At 28.6% G+C, this 18016-nt stretch overlaps 1 protein-coding gene across 1 annotated transcript in view; it reads left to right on the forward strand.

Annotated features, from left to right (window-relative positions):
• LOC129956177 (neuroendocrine convertase 1-like) overlaps nucleotides 1–18016 on the forward strand; it is a 105282-nt gene that overhangs the window by 72441 nt on the left and 14825 nt on the right. The window contains exons 6-11 of the mRNA XM_056068280.1: nucleotides 3202–3278; nucleotides 3383–3471; nucleotides 8143–8315; nucleotides 9684–9896; nucleotides 12040–12140; nucleotides 15006–15224. Coding sequence (XP_055924255.1) covers nucleotides 3202–3278; nucleotides 3383–3471; nucleotides 8143–8315; nucleotides 9684–9896; nucleotides 12040–12140; nucleotides 15006–15224 — 872 coding nt within the window. The remainder of the gene's footprint in view (nucleotides 1–3201; nucleotides 3279–3382; nucleotides 3472–8142; nucleotides 8316–9683; nucleotides 9897–12039; nucleotides 12141–15005; nucleotides 15225–18016) is intronic.

Here is an 18016-nt window from a genome sequence, read left to right on the forward strand (position 1 = left end):
TTTAATTCAACTTTTTTCAGGTTTTATGTGAAGAACTTGAAATTAGTTTTTCGCTCGATTCTTGATGAAAAATAAATCTGAAAACTTGTACAGTTCTGCGGTTCCGATGACAAAGCAATATTTTAAAATTTTCAGAACTTTTTATCATTTAATCAATATACTTTTATAAAATGTGATCCCAAATGTAGGCACAAATAAATACTGAATTTTGAGAAAAATTGATGAAAAAAAGATTTCATAATATTTATAACAATAAAATATGATATTTATATTAAAGATAAATATATATAAATCAAAATAATAAGCACCCAATCGATAATATGTCAAAAAAATAGAAAATTATTTTGTAAGAAAAAATTTGAGGTACAAAAAACAATACTAAAATGAAGGGCTGAAAACAATACTAAAAGGAAATTGAATCATAGTGAATGTCCAAATAATTTCTAAATATGCATTAAAAATGAAAACATATTGTCATGAAAAAATTTTATAATTCTTCTTGATTGTGCTGTGAAAATTCCAACAGCCTCTAAACATTCAAAGGATTACGACGCTTTATTTTTCCACAAAAAACACGAAACACATGTAGCAAAATAATGACGAACCGCATATAAAAATATCATTTGCAATTAACAACAGTACATAAATAACAAATCGCTATTAAACAATCACAACAGCATAGAGAACTCATTTGAGATACTTCGCTCAACAACTCGCATGAGCGCAACTTAATTACTACTCATCTTTCGAATCGACTATTGCTACTGACTCTGTCTTGGCAATTTACAATTTCCGTGGCAGGGCAAAAAGGCTATTAAAAAAAACACCGGAAATTTAGTTCTAATTCAGCTATTACCTTTCTGGTTTCTTCATTTTGGTCGACAAGTCCGATAGTCATTCAATCAGGATCCATTCAGAAGCCATTACTATGTTTGTACACCTCCCTTCCTAATTGGAAACTTACAGTGCGGTGAAGCAGTATTATCGATGTCATTAAAATTTCACTATTTCAGTTAGAGCTTCATGCTTTTATAACATTGCTTTGACTTCTAAAATTTTAGTTGAAAAGATATTTCCCGCTGGTTAGCACATAAAAAAATGCCTTCTAAAAATATTTGATTCTTTCAATTTTATACAAGACTATCAACAATTACGCTTTTGTTTAGTTAACTCTATCAGCAGAAAAACGCTGAAATATTTTATTCCGGACCACTCAAGCACACTGAAAAATGAATAAAATTGGGATTAATTAGCATTAGCATTTCTCTGTATCTTTTGGAAATGGAAAATGGGTATTGAGTTGAGATTAATTACCGTCTTTAAAGTACCGCATTTCTAAAATTTAAAAGGAGTGAGTGGAGAAAAAGCAAATAATTCTTTCGTCAGCAATGAATTATTATTAAAGTTAATTATTACTAAATTAATAGCCGCTACAAAACAGTTCACAGCAAAGAGCTATATAGATTTGCAGTTAATTCAATAAATAAAGCGGCAGTAAATCTTCTTTCTAATGTAATTAAAATTTTGCATGAAGTTTTCTCATTTGTCTTAACCTGAAATATAATCAAAGTCAATTTTTAAAATGTCCCTTTCTCATCTTTCAAATTAAATGCACTTCTAAAAATGGATATTTTTTAAATAAATATACACCTTTACAATTTCTGAGACAAAATATAAAATGATAACGAAATCAGGAGATTCTTTAAAAAATAATAATTAATAAATGAATGAAGATAGATAAATTTCGTTTGCTCAAAAATTATGGAAAGGTGTCGGATATCTCTCTATTTTTGTAACAAAATCAGAACCTTTTAGCAACAAAGTTTACAATCTAAACACACCAAATGACTCTTTAGTTGGTGGAGCTAAACTTTACAAAGGATAAAATGCTGAACGAAAAAACAGCTTTATAAGCCTTACAAATGAACTCTCTCCTTGTCGATGGTCTGCAAATCACATTACATGTTAGTGAGAAGAGTCAAATTAGGGAGTTCATATACACATGCTTATTGGTGGAGTTATTTACAAAAATGAGAAATAGAAAAAATAGTGAATAAATTTACAAAAAATTTGGGGGAAAAACTGTGAAAAAAAAAAGAACATAGACAGCACAACTTGCTCCTTTGGACATTGCAATATCTAAAGAAATTTTTAGATAATCCAAGGATACAATCGTCGATAATTCATAAGATTTGGTGAGAAATTATGAACATTGTAACATGTAGAAAAATTTTACATCCAATTTAAAGGCCACACTGGAAGCATTCGAAATTTGAATTTTTTTTTCTTCTAAAATTGCAAGAAAGATTATCATAATTTTAACATAACCCTTTTTTTACCACGAATTTCAAATTACTATTTTTCGTCATTTTTTTAAAAAGTAGTTATTAAAGGTAATTAGAATTTTTCTCACACTAAATAAATAAATTATAGTTTTAAAGTGTTGTTTTCCATATTCAAACTTAGATAATTAGGTTTAATCAGTCATATTTAAATGAATGTTTTTAATTAGTTCGATGTTAATAGTAAGTTAAAAGGAAAAGTGTCACTCGGTTAAACAAAACCTCAAACAAGTTTCTGTAGTTAGGAAATCACTTTATCCGAGCAACAGAAACTTCTACATATACTAGACTTCGTATTTAATGGCGCCACCTAATCTGTGAAAGAAGAATTAATGATAATGCTAGAATTCTTTGCTTTTAGTGCAACAGAGTTGGATAGTAGAAACGGTATTGCGAGTATGAAATCGTTGATCAGCAACGCTTCTTCCATTTTTTTCTATTGATTATTTTATTACAAATGGCCACTTGAGGCTCTATAATGTATAAGCGTTATATATGAGTAATACAAAAAATCTAAAACTCAATAGTATCTCTTCTAATGGATGTGTCTGTACCTCTTGTTTTAAATTCATATGTATAAAGTTTTGATTCTATTAAAATGCATCTCATCAAGCTTAAAATTGTGAACTCTAACATGAACTTAATTGCTGCATTAAAAAATGATTTTCGGAGCATTAGGCATTGATCTTGATTGATTTCATTCCCTCTAAGCTTTTGCAAATGAATAAATCTCAGAATAACTCTATTTATTAATACTATGTAGATAGCATTCTTCTTAGTTATGACCTAGCTATATTTTTCTGACATTACATGAAAGCATGATATTCAATAACCATATAATTCATTAATTTTATTTTAGGATCCAAAAGCTAGCTGGGATACAAACGATGACGATGATGACCCTTTTCCACGATACGATGAATCTGATTCTAACAAGTAAGATCCCATATTCTTAAAATTCCAATTTTTCATGTGCCTTAGAGTTTTCTGACATACCTTTGTATAATATATATATAAAAAAAACTTTCTTTGTGTTTTAGCCATGGAACTAGATGTGCTGGAGAAATTGCTATGGTTGCTAATAATCTAAAATGCGGCGTTGGTATAGCATACAATGCGAAAATTGGTGGTAAGTCTGACGTTATGTTCCAAAGTAACTTGATCAATTATTCTTGGAAATAATAAAGGCAAACACTGAAAATAAAATAAGCTAATATCCTCTAAGATTAAATAAACATGTTTGTAGATATTCATCATTAAAAAACACAAAATAATTATTAGATCACTAAGATAATTGAAGCCTTGCTTTTGCTTGAAACAGTAAAAATGGTTTCGTTCTTCTGTGATTTCATTACATTTAAAATGACGGATGGCAATATTCAGAAATAAATAGTTTCGACATCCAACTCCTTCAACTAAGGTACAGATTCTGTCTGTTGTTGACAGATATGTTTTAAAATTTAAGGGAAATGAAGCGTGTTTATATGTATAGTTTTTAATACTTATTGATTAACACTATATATTTAAAGCTGTTAAATAAAACTTGAAAGATAACTTCTTAAATTAATAAGACAAATTAAGTAATGTAAAAGTAAAAAACATAATGAATAATGATTTGTGGTAACAGCAAAGACAATTTATACATTCTCGCTCTTTCCAAAGTTGATGTATTGCTTGCTATAAGAGACGATGATGTTATCATTAAGTAAACCCACCAGGTGACTGAAATGGAAAGTTAACTGGTAACGTGCTGGATTGAATTGATAGTTAAGAATAATTATTTATTTATTTTCTCTCTTGGGTTTATCTAATTCTTCTTTTTTTAGATTTGCTGATTATCTACGCTTAAAATACAATAACAAAGACAATTTTATATGTAATTTAATGTATCGTAATATCATATTTAATCCTCCCTTTTGCCTCCTAATTGAAAAAGATGATGCAAAATTTATAAATTGATTTTGCTTAACTTTGATTGATGGACTAGCAAGTGGGAGTTGTCTCCACAAAACTTTCTCGCAAACGCTCTAATAAACTTGCCATGCCAGAAAACGCTTTACATGGCATTGTGGAACAATAGTTATGCAATAGTTTTGGCATGAATTCAGCATTTTTAATGAATCGATCATGACTTCCTCGAAGAGTTATTTGGCGAATCCTTGGCATGCATTAATAGTATGCTAAAATCTAGTTTGTGTTTTAACAACTTTTAGCTCAATCAATTAAAACAAAAAGATGACACAAAAAACTGCATTTGTAGTCTCAAAATAAAATACCAAATTTGATATATTTAAGTCACTGCGTTTTTGAATGATCGCGTTTACTTGTTTCTGAAAGTACAGACTTACAGACAGTCAATCAGTGGTTTGATTTGGCTCAAAATTTGACAGGTGTCTACAATATAGATGTTAAATGTGAGTATCGAATATCTTTCTAGCTGTCTTTGGTTTGTAGTTATGGTGTTAGCTTACATTCGAACACCTAATAGACATTAAACAATTTTTTCTAAAAATTTGATAGAAACCTTTAAATTTGGTGTAAAGACAGTATACTAAATTTCAATCATCTAGTTCAAAGCGTTTTTTAATTATCTTTGTCACAGACAGACAGACGGGCATTTTCCAAAAATATGTTTTTCTAACTCAAGTAGGTCTGAAAAGAGAAGATTCATCAAAATCTCGAGTTCGAATTTTTTTGACGATTACTTTACTTTCTCTAAACTATGTATATGAGAAAATAATAATAGCAACGAAGAACTATTTTGGTTTCTATTTCGTAATTTTGAACAATGGTCAGTTAAAAAGGACGTCATCTTAACTGCATGATCTCTATATTCTTATGTTATATTAGCTCTCTGGTGTTGGTGCATCAACATGTATATATACATATAAAAGCAAATATTTTGATTACAACTTTTATTTGGACATTTTCTTTGATTGCACTCAGATATTTTCGGAGAAGGACAATTTTTTAAATATATGAAATATTTGCGAATTTCACAAAGTTATCACTCATGCTATTGCGCAAAATATATAATCATGGAACTCATTTAAAACGGAATTTTATATTTTATAGTTTTTAAACAAAACCGTTTCAGATTAAATGCGTGGGAAAGACTGACACTCCAAAGACACACTCCATTTCATTCAATTTTATTTCACTTAACCATCGAACTTTTATTTCTCAGATGGGACAAAATATAAGATAGTTTTGTTAGATCTTAAATAAAATGATTAAATCAATAAAATCCTTGTTATTAATTAGTTTCGATTTATGTATTTTTTATTTACCAGCCGCAGTTCTATGATAATACCATTTAAAAGAGAAAAAAAAGAAGTGAATGCATATAAAATTGAAAGGGAACAAAAGAATCTGAGAAATTCAAATTGAACGAATAAATTTCTGTCAACAATCTTTCATGGTATTCAAAAAAATGAAATAGGAGAATAGATTTAGAAGAGGATAGGATATAAAAAAATGCATTTGCATGCAAAAGAATATCAGTTTTATTGTTCTGATTTTGACATGAGGGAAACAGAATCCGTAGGAGGAAATAAATAGGAATTATAATAAATTCCCATTTAAAGATTCGCGATTGAAATGCGCGCTTTTATGTTTAAAAGTATTGCATTATGGTTTTTAATTTGAAATCATCTCTTGAAACTGCTTCGTTTATTTTATTTTTATTTTATCTTAGTAAACTTGGTTTAAAAAGTAATTAATTTTTTCATTTAATTTTGTGGAGACGCAGTAAAAGATAACAGATGATTTTAACGGCATTGAGTTTTAATGACGTTAAGTAAATTTAAAAATCCTTTTCATCCAATAGAAATTAGCCGAAAATATTTTATAGGAATAAAAAAAAGAATCCTCTCCGCAAGCTGGAAGATAAAGGTAAATTTCCTCTATATCTAAGTTTAATTGTTGACGTTGAAACAATGAAACTTAGATCCTGAAAATCACTTTTCAGTCCCTAATTTCTAAGTTATTGCCATTATCAAAAAACTTTAAATGCAAAAGTTCGTCTTAATGAGGCACGGATTTGGCTAATTAGATTTATTTTTGTATCTCCAATATTAAGAAAGTTATAATGAAATGTAAGTTTCCACCGCCACCTTTTCCCCTTTGAGTTAGATGGATGGATCATTTACTAAATCTTCCGAGATTTTTACATTTCTAACAAGATATTCCAAGCCAGTTAAAAACCCAATTGAATATGAAGGGTAGTTGTGGGTTCTATGGGTCCTGATCGGTAAAGAACTGAAGAAATGTTCCCAAGTCATGCAATGAGAACCATTGTAATAGGTAGTCTTCCCATAGGAATCTACCTAAAAGGAGCATTAAAAAAATGAATTTGTGTCATTAAAACTCTTATCGTTTCCATAGCAACGGAACTGCTTATTATATCAATCAACTTGAGAACACAATTTTCAATAAAAGTTGAAATGTACCTTATGTTATATTTAGACCTTATAACAAAATTTCAAAAATGAGTCAACACAGTTCACTCCTTTATTTTTTTCAAATTCGATGCTTGTTATTTCTATTCGATCTTAATCAGTTTGAATAAATTAATCTTATGCGTCTCTGATCTTATCTGAATAGACTGTACTAGAGATTACAATTCACCTTTTCATAGAGAACAGATCCTTTGAACTCAATAAACTTGTTTGGTGGTTTCAGCCAGATGATGGCAACTCAGATAACTCTATCATTGGCCTTCTTTAATTTAGTTTGCCTTCTTTATCTCCTTTTCTAAATACTTTGGGAAAAAACATTTTCACTGGATAGAATATTGAGCTAACAATGCACAAACGCAGTAATCGAAAATGCGTGTAATATTTTTATTCTATCTTTCATAAAATCGTTGTGAAAATTACTTTTACATGTAGTTTTACAATAATGTAAAGAAAATTCAGGGCCATCTCTTCTAATAGGCAAACTGAACTATATCTCAGGAGCACCAATGATCTAAGATGACCAACAAATTTACAATACTGTTTTTACTTTAATTATCTAAGTGAAAACCTGTAGCGTACTTATCCGAAAATATTAGATTTTTTTTTGTTGTGGGGCTGCGGTGGCCTGGTGGTAAGGTCTCGGCTTCGGAACCGGAGGGTTTCAGGTTCGAGACCCGATTCCACCGAAGAACCGTCGTGTAAGGGGGCTAGTTGCACGTTAAATCCGTCCTGACCAAACGTCCTCCCGCTGGTGTGGTGTGGTGTGGAGAGGGGGGTGCCAGCTCAGGTGTCGTCCTCGTCATCTAACCGCGGTTCAAAATGACGAGGTCCGTCCCAAAATAGCCCTAGTGTTGCTTCAAACGGGACGTTAATATAACTAAACTAAACTAGATTTTTTTGTTCCTCACTTAATTCTGCTGGACCATAGGCTTTCAAATTCATAATTATGTTTTTAATGGGGCACTCATATGTATTAAGATGACTCTGAGAAAAATCGACAATATATTCAGGATAGAGACAGTTTGCGGATGGTTAAATTTAAAGTTCGGCACAGATATCGGTGTGACATCACTTATTTATCGATTTCCCCGCATTTAGGAAATGAATGCTTGTGTGTAAACCTACAGAAATAATTAAAAAAAGTGTGTTTCGGGAAGAAGAATAAAAACAAAAAACAAAAAAAAAATCATTAAAAGTTAGAATATCGAATTTTTGAAAGCTTACTACACTTTTCGATGAATATTAAAATACTTGGGTACTTTATAAAAATAAAATGTCTAATGATTTTCAGCAAAAGAAAATGAAATTTAAAATGAGTTTGTTCTTTCTCTCCTCATAAGGAATCCGAATGCTGGACGGCATAGTAAATGATGCTGTAGAATCAGTGTCCATTGCATACAACGTAGACCATATCGACATCTTCAGTGCTTCATGGGGACCGAATGATGATGGAATGACAGTAGATGGCCCAAAACGATTGGCTGTTGAGGCTCTGGAAAAGGGAATTAAACAGGTAATGGCATCTTCATATAAAATGTAGAATGCCAGTTCCCTTTTATACTAAAACTTTCCCGAAATATTCTAATTTTACATGTTTTTATTTAAAGCAATTTGTTTCATGCTTTTTAGGATTAAATTTTGCAATCAATTTTTTCACTCATTTTCTGATGTACTAGAGTTCAGTTAAATGTTTCCTTATTCTTGACATTAGCTGAATTTTGGGGACCAATTTGTTTGTCTGCTATAATGACTGAGTTTTCATCTCAATTGAAAAAATCTTATGGATAATTTTATATTAATGATTGCGTTAATAAGTATTTATAAATTTCAAAATTGTTATAGGCATTTAAGATTTTATAATTTCTTTTCACTTATACTATTTAATATGTATATGTACATCTCTAATAGCATCAAGCTTTGTGACATTTTTATCATCTAACATTTAATGACATGATGAAGGACATGTTTGGTTTTCAATTCAAAGTCATATTAGCCATAATAAAACATGCTGATAAGAATTTAAACAGCAATAATCACTGCTTACTGGATATATTTTCAAATACACTTAATATCTTAGAGAACTTTATTTTCGGTATCACAAAAACGCGATAAAATACAAATACATATAGATATATAATTTTCATTCTCTAGCTTTAACCAGTGGAAGCAAAACACGTGATAAAATATTTTTTAGAAATGAAACGATTTGAATTTCATTGCAATGATGAAAAATATTGTTTAAAGTTATGCATGAAAAGATTTTTTTTAAATGTGTTAAATGTATGGGGAATTTTTTATTATAACTAATTTGGTATCACTGAAAATATTTTTAACTTTAAAATTGTCGACAATTTTACTCTTTAAATTATATTTAAATCCAATTTCATAGCTCTAAATCTAGAATCTAAATCTGCCATGCAAAATGTCAACACACCGACAGAAATGCACTTTTCTTTATTATCACTAGAGATTATAAAATCTTCTATTCAATTTTTTTTCAAAAATTCCATGTCAAATGGCAAATCTCTTATGAACTTAAAATTTAATTCAAACGAATGGATTAATTAATGATTAAGTTTCGAAAATATCAAAATATTGTAAAGACATCGGCAACATACAACTACAAAAAAAATTCCAAAACTCTCTTACATTAGGATAAGAGTGATAAATCGATAACAAAATTGTGACTTCTTAATAAACATGAAACAAATCAAGTTAAATAAAAGCACATCTCATTCTCACCGTCAGATTTTGTCATTATAAAAAGTCCCAACTGCATGATACATAGCTAATTTTTAACCTATTATTTTGCTAGTAATACAAATCCTGCTCCATACCGATATCATTTCAGTTCTACAAATAAATCAACTTTCATTTCTAGGGACGACGGGGTAAAGGGACCATCTATGTATGGGCATCTGGCAACGGAGGATCGAAGGGAGATAACTGTAACTGCGATGGATACACCAACTCGATTTACACTCTGTCCGTTGGCAGTGCCAGCCAAAGGGGGGATTTCCCCTGGTATGGGGAAAGATGCGCCTCTACCATGACAACCGCTTATTCAAGTGGAGCGTACTCTGATCAGAAGATTGTGAGTACATACTTGTGTGTTTCCGTTTGATGAGAAGATTGCGAGTACATACTTGTTAACTTCTGATTACTGGTTCATTTAAAAGAGAGATGCAAGTTTCGCCTGTGGCTATCAAATGTATAAAGTTACTGCATTGGGAATATTTACTCAGTGATATTTAACTGGAACATGTATTTATAGAATTACTTCAAAATCTTATGATTGCTTTGCTCTCTAATGCTCCCAGATTTTGCATTAATGCATTTTACAATAATTCCAAATGTACTTCAATTATTTAATACTTAGCAAAGATAGTTAATAAAAATAAATGTTTGACAAAAATATGGATAATTCTGTTTTGAAAATAATTCATTAAATTCGAAAACCGAAAGGAATATTCTGAGATTCCTAGCTTTATGATCATATATTTTAAATAATTTAGTTAGTAGAACTAATAAAGATTTCAATTTCTTTGAATTCCGTTTAATTATATTTGAGACTAAATTCATTCAATAATGCACCTTTTTTATGGAAAAAAAATACAATAATAGGTATTAACGCTTTAAAAATTTTTTTTTTGCTTAAAATAATTATAAAAATATCATTTATAATCAGCAAAAATGGTATGTAAACAATTTAAAAAGTAGTAAAGGAAATAGTCTTTCATCAGCTGCGTTTTAAACAAAATAAATTTAATTTGAATAAAATTTGCTGTGTAATTTCATTTTTTTAAAAAAAAGAAATTCTATGTTTTCTAATCTTTGTTCTGCTTATCATTTTACTTCGTGCAAATACGTCTTCTTTATTCGTCTTTATATGCTTTTACTTAATTTGATTTGTTTCGAGCTAATAAACGAGGGATTTTGCCATCCATTTTTTTTACCTTTTTCTCTAATCTGTAAGAATTTTGAAATTTTGCTCAGTTATGCTTTCCTGTTGATAATATTTTAATATTTTCGGAAATTAATTATCAGTTAATTAATAATTAAATAAAGTTATGATTCCTTACCATTTGCGAAACCTCATACGATTTATAGAAACAATGCATATCATGAATATATAGAAAATAACCTAAATAAGATGTCTTTTTAAAATTTTTCAGTTCATTTTTTATTGCAATAGAATACTTAACTCAAATGTGTGCTCCCAGTAATAAATTTTCGATAGAAAATTGTATAGATTTCTTAATCTTTTGTTTTAATAAAAATAATTTTTAATTCAATTTGAGATAATAAAAAAAAATATTTCATTTATTTATACTTAGGTTTATATGGAGTTCAAATTTATTCTGCATTTATGAAATTTTTAATTGTTAGCATAGCATTTAAGAATTTCATAAATGCAGAATGAAATTATTTTTATTAGAGAAATAACACGTTATTTCTCTAATAAAAATAATTTTCAATTGATTTAATTTAAATCGTCAAAGCGTTGTGACCCAGAATCGGATAATAAAGAATTTAAAAGTACTTTTATAGAGATCGGTTCTAATTGAATTTCATAAAATGAAAGATTTTAAGAAAATCCAATAACTATCCAATAATGGAATAAAATAACATTATTATTTCAACTTTTAAGTAATATTTATTAAATTTCGATAGAAATTCCTAAATTATCATATTATGCAATTTGTTCCAATCAATGCACATTTTGCGTCATCAATGCATAGAATTTCCATGGAGTAAGTTATATTTCCTTTGTTTTCCATAATTTAATCAATCGCAAAATATATAATTTTATATGGGGAAAAAAATGTTGTAATGTGTCATTTTTCAATTTTTCATAGATTGCAGTTCTAAGATTATTTTTTAAAAGTAGATTATAATAATGTAATTTAAACATTATTACAATCTATTATTCGCTACAACTCATGTAATAAGCATTTTAATATATATAATTACTATATTTTTATTAAGTTCGATTGAAAATTTTAATATATATAGTTACTATATTTTTTTAATAAATTTGTCATCTTTATATATTTAAAACAGAACATCAACGTTTAATAATATATTAATATTAAGTCTACACTCCTGAATAATCTAAATTTCAATCTTCCTATATTAGAAATGTTACTAACACTTGAATATAATTTACCGAAACTATTTCAGTTAAGTAAGCCTGTACAAAATTTTAACACAAGAGTTTTCTCCTATGTTTACAGGCCACCACAGATCTCCATAACAAGTGCACCGTTCATCACACAGGAACTTCCGCAGCTGCTCCGTTAGCGGCTGGTGTTATTGCTTTGGTCTTGGAAGCCAAGTAAGTACAAGAATCAACTTTAATATTCTGAACCAGGGAAAGATTATCGTTTACTAGTGTGATGACGCTAGCTTTTCAGAAAACTATGTGGCATTTAAAGCTTATGGAAAGGGCAAAGAAGTATTATTTCTAAAATCAGTTATCGAAAATGCTCCATCTTCAAATTCGTGACATATTTATGCAGTATGGGAAATTATGTGCTTAAATTCGTGGTGAATTAGATATCAATTTTGGACCCCTTCTAGTTGTCTGATTTTTAAAAAAATTTGGAGAAACATTTTTACCGATTTACAGTTATGTTATCAATATCACATAATACCAAATTTAATTTATTTTTCGTACTGTATTTTTCAATTATTATACACAGATACTTATAGATAAACGTACAGGTTGTAGAAGCTTTTTTTTATAGTCTCCACTCAAAATAAGATAAAGTTCAACAAACCTTTGTCTAAATATTACAGAATAAAATTCATATAACTCCCTTGGTATGATGTAGATTTATTGCATTGACCTATGTACTATTGGGCAAGATGACTGCAGTGGCATATTTGCTCCAAAATTTGACTATATATATATATATATATATATATATATATATATATATATATATATATTTGCCAAATTTCATTTTGTTTGAATTTATATAAGAATCATAATAAGAATGTTCACATTTATATAAGAATCACTTTCCATATTTAAGTGGTGCAAGTAATTTTGCTTTTGAATTATCCTATTTTTATAGACAAAGAATCATAATTCCTCTTTATATAGCAGATTATAGGGAGATTTCAGACAGAAAATTATAAAAATGCCTATTTTTTTTTTTTTTTTTTTGTATGCGAGTAATTAAATTCCGAGAATTTTCTGCCTATTTGACTTTCTGATATATTTTTATGTGAGGATGTTACTTAAAATCTAAGATAAAAATTCACTTTTTTAAAATTTAGTTAATTAATTTACTTTCATGTACATTAAATGCGCCAATATGGGCAAAATGTGTATTTGCAGTATTTTTTAGCTCTATTCGGTTAACAAAATCGAATAACAGTACTTTTAAAATGAATAAATGCAATTCTAAATAATTTTTAACAGAAAAGAAAGAAAAATAATTAAATAATTGTTGCTATCAGGATTACATTTTTTTTCCATTTTTATTTAAAATATATGCCATTTAAAATTAGCTTATATTAATTAAAACAAATATCTTCATTCTTTTATTTTTTTATCCACAGAGTTTGTAAATGTTTCGACTTTTACCATCTATATCATGGATTTTATATATACTGACATATCTGTGCAATTTCCTGTTCAGATAAGAATGTTTTTCCCTGAAAAGAACCTTTATTTTTAGGTGTGTCATTTTATATCAATGGGTATGTGTAATAAAATTTTCTTCTACAAGAACTGATAAGATAAAATTGTCTCTCTGGAATGTGGCATATACAATTAATTTCTTCGGAAAAGAAGTTTCATATTCATTTTCCATATTGCTTATTCTTAAGTTTATTCTTTTATTTGAAGTTGTATGATACCGAAAGTGCTAGTAACAATTTATTCGGTATCTTTTAATTACAGTTTTAATTTAATTTTTACTAATTTCCCACAATAGTTTTAATTCAATTTTTACTAATTTAAAGTTTAATAGTAATTTAATTTATACTTTTAATTTAATTTTTACTAATCTCCATATTATAATCCTTTTAATATGAGAATCTAACGTACTTATTTTATATCTACATATTAGCATATATACAGAATGAGTTCAAGTTAGAGCACAGAATTGAAATAGTCGTTTAAAATAACACTAATAGCATTTTTTTTTTTTACTGAAAATTACAGGGAAAACTATTTTTTGTAATTAATGTCTTCAAATTATAAACTTTCGGAGATAACGCAATAGCATTGACTAACCAAAAAATTCAGAATCAAAATGGTTGCAGTCATTTCTTTCAAAAAATGACTTTGAAAAATAGTTAAAATTTTCAAAACTTTTCATCGGATTTTTTACCATAGCTCTAAAAGGCTTATATCAGTTTTTAAATGTTAATGATAACTTTAATAGAAATAGTGTGCATTTTCACCTAAAAGATAAAAATTTTTAATAATAAAAAAACGACCCTTCCAGCATAAGAATGTGGAAATCGCAATGGAAAAAAAAAGAAAGAAAGAAAGAAGAGAAAGAAAGAGTGAAAGCGAAGTTAAGCAATTTTCTTTTTTTTTTTTTATCATCTGACATTGTATATTTTAATAGCGACATCGAGAGAGGCTCATATAACTTATTTTAATAAAAAATTACAGATTAATTAAAACTATGCATGTAACTAGTTCACTTTCATAAAACCAAATATTTAAATTTAAACATTTTATATATTTAGTGGAAATTCAGCATACACTTAGTGGAAGGGGAAATATTTGGCATTAATTGGTCATTTACAAGGACAAATGTCCTTTCTTCGATCTCCACTCTATCAAGGATTTCACTTTTTATTGGATTTTTCTGGTTAATAGATGGATATTCATAACTTGCTAACTCCATAATTTGGACTAACTCCACTCCAACAATTTGTAAATTGAACTTGCAACATGAATTTCCTACCCAAATTATGTACCCACTTAAATTCATGAATGATAATTAGCAAATGATAATTTTTTTCTCGTTCAGCTATACGTATGATGTATTTTTTAAATCATAAGCTGAATGTACAGAACATGGTAATCGATTTGAAATCCAAATTAACTTTCATATTGGTACGTAATTATTAGTACTTGAAATTAGATGAAATTTTGCAATTCTAGCAATTTTGATTTTGAACTTATTTATAAACTTATTTCACTTTCGCCTTATTTTGATGTTTTGTGCAGTCCGGATTTGACTTGGCGAGACGTGCAGCATCTGGTGGTGTGGACCTCGGAGTACCATCATTTGAAACACAACAAGGGATGGAAAAGGAACTCTGTCGGCCTCATGTACAATAGTAGGTTTGGATTTGGCTTGATCAATGCTGAGGCGATGGTCAAGGCTGCTCTGAATTGGACAACTGTACCAGAAAAGGCCATTTGCAAAGCTTCTTCTTCATCCAAGTGAGTTGGCAGGAAATAACAAACTTTATTTTTTTTTCGAAATTATTTTTTATATGTATGTTTAGTTATTGTAACAGGTGGACCATGAATGTTTTGTAACATTTTTTCAATAATGTTTTGTAGCATTTTTTCAACATTGCTTTGTAACATTTTGTGACATGTGGACCATTATTGTTCACATTCATGGTCCCCATTCCTATACAAATTTTTATACAAGAAGCATTATTGTCCAAAACTCATTCTTATGCCATCTTAAAATTTTTCCTTTCAACGATATCCGTTAACGGTAGAGCAATTTTTTTCTGAAGTTTAACATTATCTTAAAATATTTTTATGCTTAATTTGGGATAATACTTTTTACTGCTGCAATGAAATTCAAACCCTTTTAATAGTTTAAACAAATAACTAAGAGAGTCGAATCGAAATTTAAGTTGTAAATAAATTATATTTTTGGAAGTGACTATTATATTTGATGTAAAATTTAATTTACTTCGAAAAAATGAACTTGTATTATAAAACAGAAAAAATATAATTGTTGTTTTCCATAACAAACATAAAATGTGTCATGATGATATGATTTTGAAAATCGTGACAGAAAATCGATAAACTCAGAAAAGATGCATGAAATCATTCCAAAATCATGTTAATTCCATGTAATATGTTAGTATAGATTAAATAATTATAATGTACTTATTTTTATTTTAATAAACTGAAAATAAAATTTAAAAAATATTGAATCTCATGGAATGTTCTCAAGCAATATAATATAAAATTTCAATCTAATGCGATGCAGAGAATTTTATGTATGTGTACCAAGATTTGAGGGGGGGGGGAAGAAATGTGTTTTGTAAAAAATACAAAAAAAATTGTTATCTTTTAATTATTGGCACTCTTATTAATCACCCTTTTTAAAAATTAAATTAAATCTTTTGATTTTTAATATTTTAAACATATACATGTTATACATTTCCATATCCGATAAACATAATGATATTATGCTTATGAATCTAAAAATGAAAAACAAAATTTTATAGGGGGGGTGGACCGTCCTAATTCCCTTAATCTATGACTGAAAATGATGAACCTGAAGGATTATGTTTAACGGTTTTTACCAACATATTTTAATGTTGTTAATATCCTATTACAAGAAAGCACTCATACAACTCACATGGAAAGTTTGGTATCGCTTCAATGTGGGAAATACAGCCATACTTCGAATTAATTTATAAGAAACTAAAGTTACAGCGTAGCATAAGATGTCAGAGAATGCCATGTGACTTGACTGCTTTAAGGACTTTCTTGTTTAAAAAAAATTAAGTTATTATAATAACATTTATAAATGTTTCATTCTAAAATTCAAAATATTTTATTTATAGATTAAGGAATATCAAATTATGCATAAGAAATTCAACTGAAATTAAACGCAGCCACACTGTCTCCAGTAGAACCATCTGTTTTATTTTGATGGGTAAAAAAAAAGAATTTTAACATCATGATTCCTTTTAAAATTAGCTATTCACTTATTTATAGTTAAAAATAATTTCAAATGATTTTTTTTTTTTAAATTCTGGGTCCGATTGAATTTTTGAAAATGAAAAATGCTTCAATTCTAAATTAAGAGACGCAATAATTAAAGTAAAAATCTTCCACCGTCTTTGTAGAAACTTTAATCTATTTTTTTAAAACGATACAAATCTTATAACGATTAAATTCTATTTCAGGCTGATTATTTCATACATTGTACATTGTACACATACATTGTATGCCACTAAATCATTAAAATTGTACTTCTTTTATGGAGCCAATCTTTGGATCCTCCAATCATCTTGTAGAGCGTCTTTCATCTTATGTAATCACATTTATTGTAACTGAATAGATTACGACTAAAGTAATCTTATTTTTAAATAAGTAAAAAGGAAATTACTTTTTTTTTCTCCTGAAATTGGTATCATTCAATGATATTTAAAAATTCTTATCATTTAATCCTAAATTCCTTTTCTTCTTCAAATTCTTTTTCTTTCAATGGCTTGTAAAAGATAAGTCATTTTTTTTTTATTTCGTCCTTTGGACTTGCAAAGGAAAAATCATTTTCTTTCTTTATCTTTTCGACTTGCAAAGGGAAAAAAATCACTTAATAGTTTCTTTCTTTAAGTTTGCCAAAGGGAAATCGGTTTCTGGTGTTGTCTTTTCGACTTCAAAAGGAGGAAATGACTTTCGGGTTTCGTCTTTCCGGCTTGCAAGGACACACCAGTTTACTTGCAAGGACAAACCAGTTTACTCGTATACTTGGTATAGAAAAAGTAGAGTAAACGTCAAAAAACGTGAACTCGAGATTTTGACAAATATCCGTGTTTTGAGTTCAAGAAACACATTTTTGGAAAATGTCCTTCTGTCTGTCTGTGGCAAATATAACTCAAAAACGAATTGAGCTAAACGGTTGAGATTTGGTATACGATCTTTCCTACAAATTTGCAGATTTCTTTCAAAATTTGAGTAAAATCTGTTCAGAGGAAGTCCGTCTGTCCGGCAATTCTAATATAAGTTAGAACGATAACTTCGAAACGAAGAGAGCTTAGATAGATGAGATTCAGTACACAGATGTAACATCTATAGTATAAACACCTCTCGAATTTTAAGCCAAATCCAACGACCGGTTGACTGTCTGTCGGTCTGTACTTTCAGAAATAAGGGAACGCGGCAGAATGCAATGATTTAAATATTTCAAATTTGATTTGAAGGATTTGTGAATACAAGTGCAGTTTCATATCAAATGTTTGTTTCAATCGGTTGAG

The sequence above is a fragment of the Argiope bruennichi genome, chromosome 2 (assembly GCF_947563725.1).
Source record: "Argiope bruennichi chromosome 2, qqArgBrue1.1, whole genome shotgun sequence".
Lineage (NCBI taxonomy): Eukaryota > Metazoa > Arthropoda > Arachnida > Araneae > Araneidae > Argiope > Argiope bruennichi.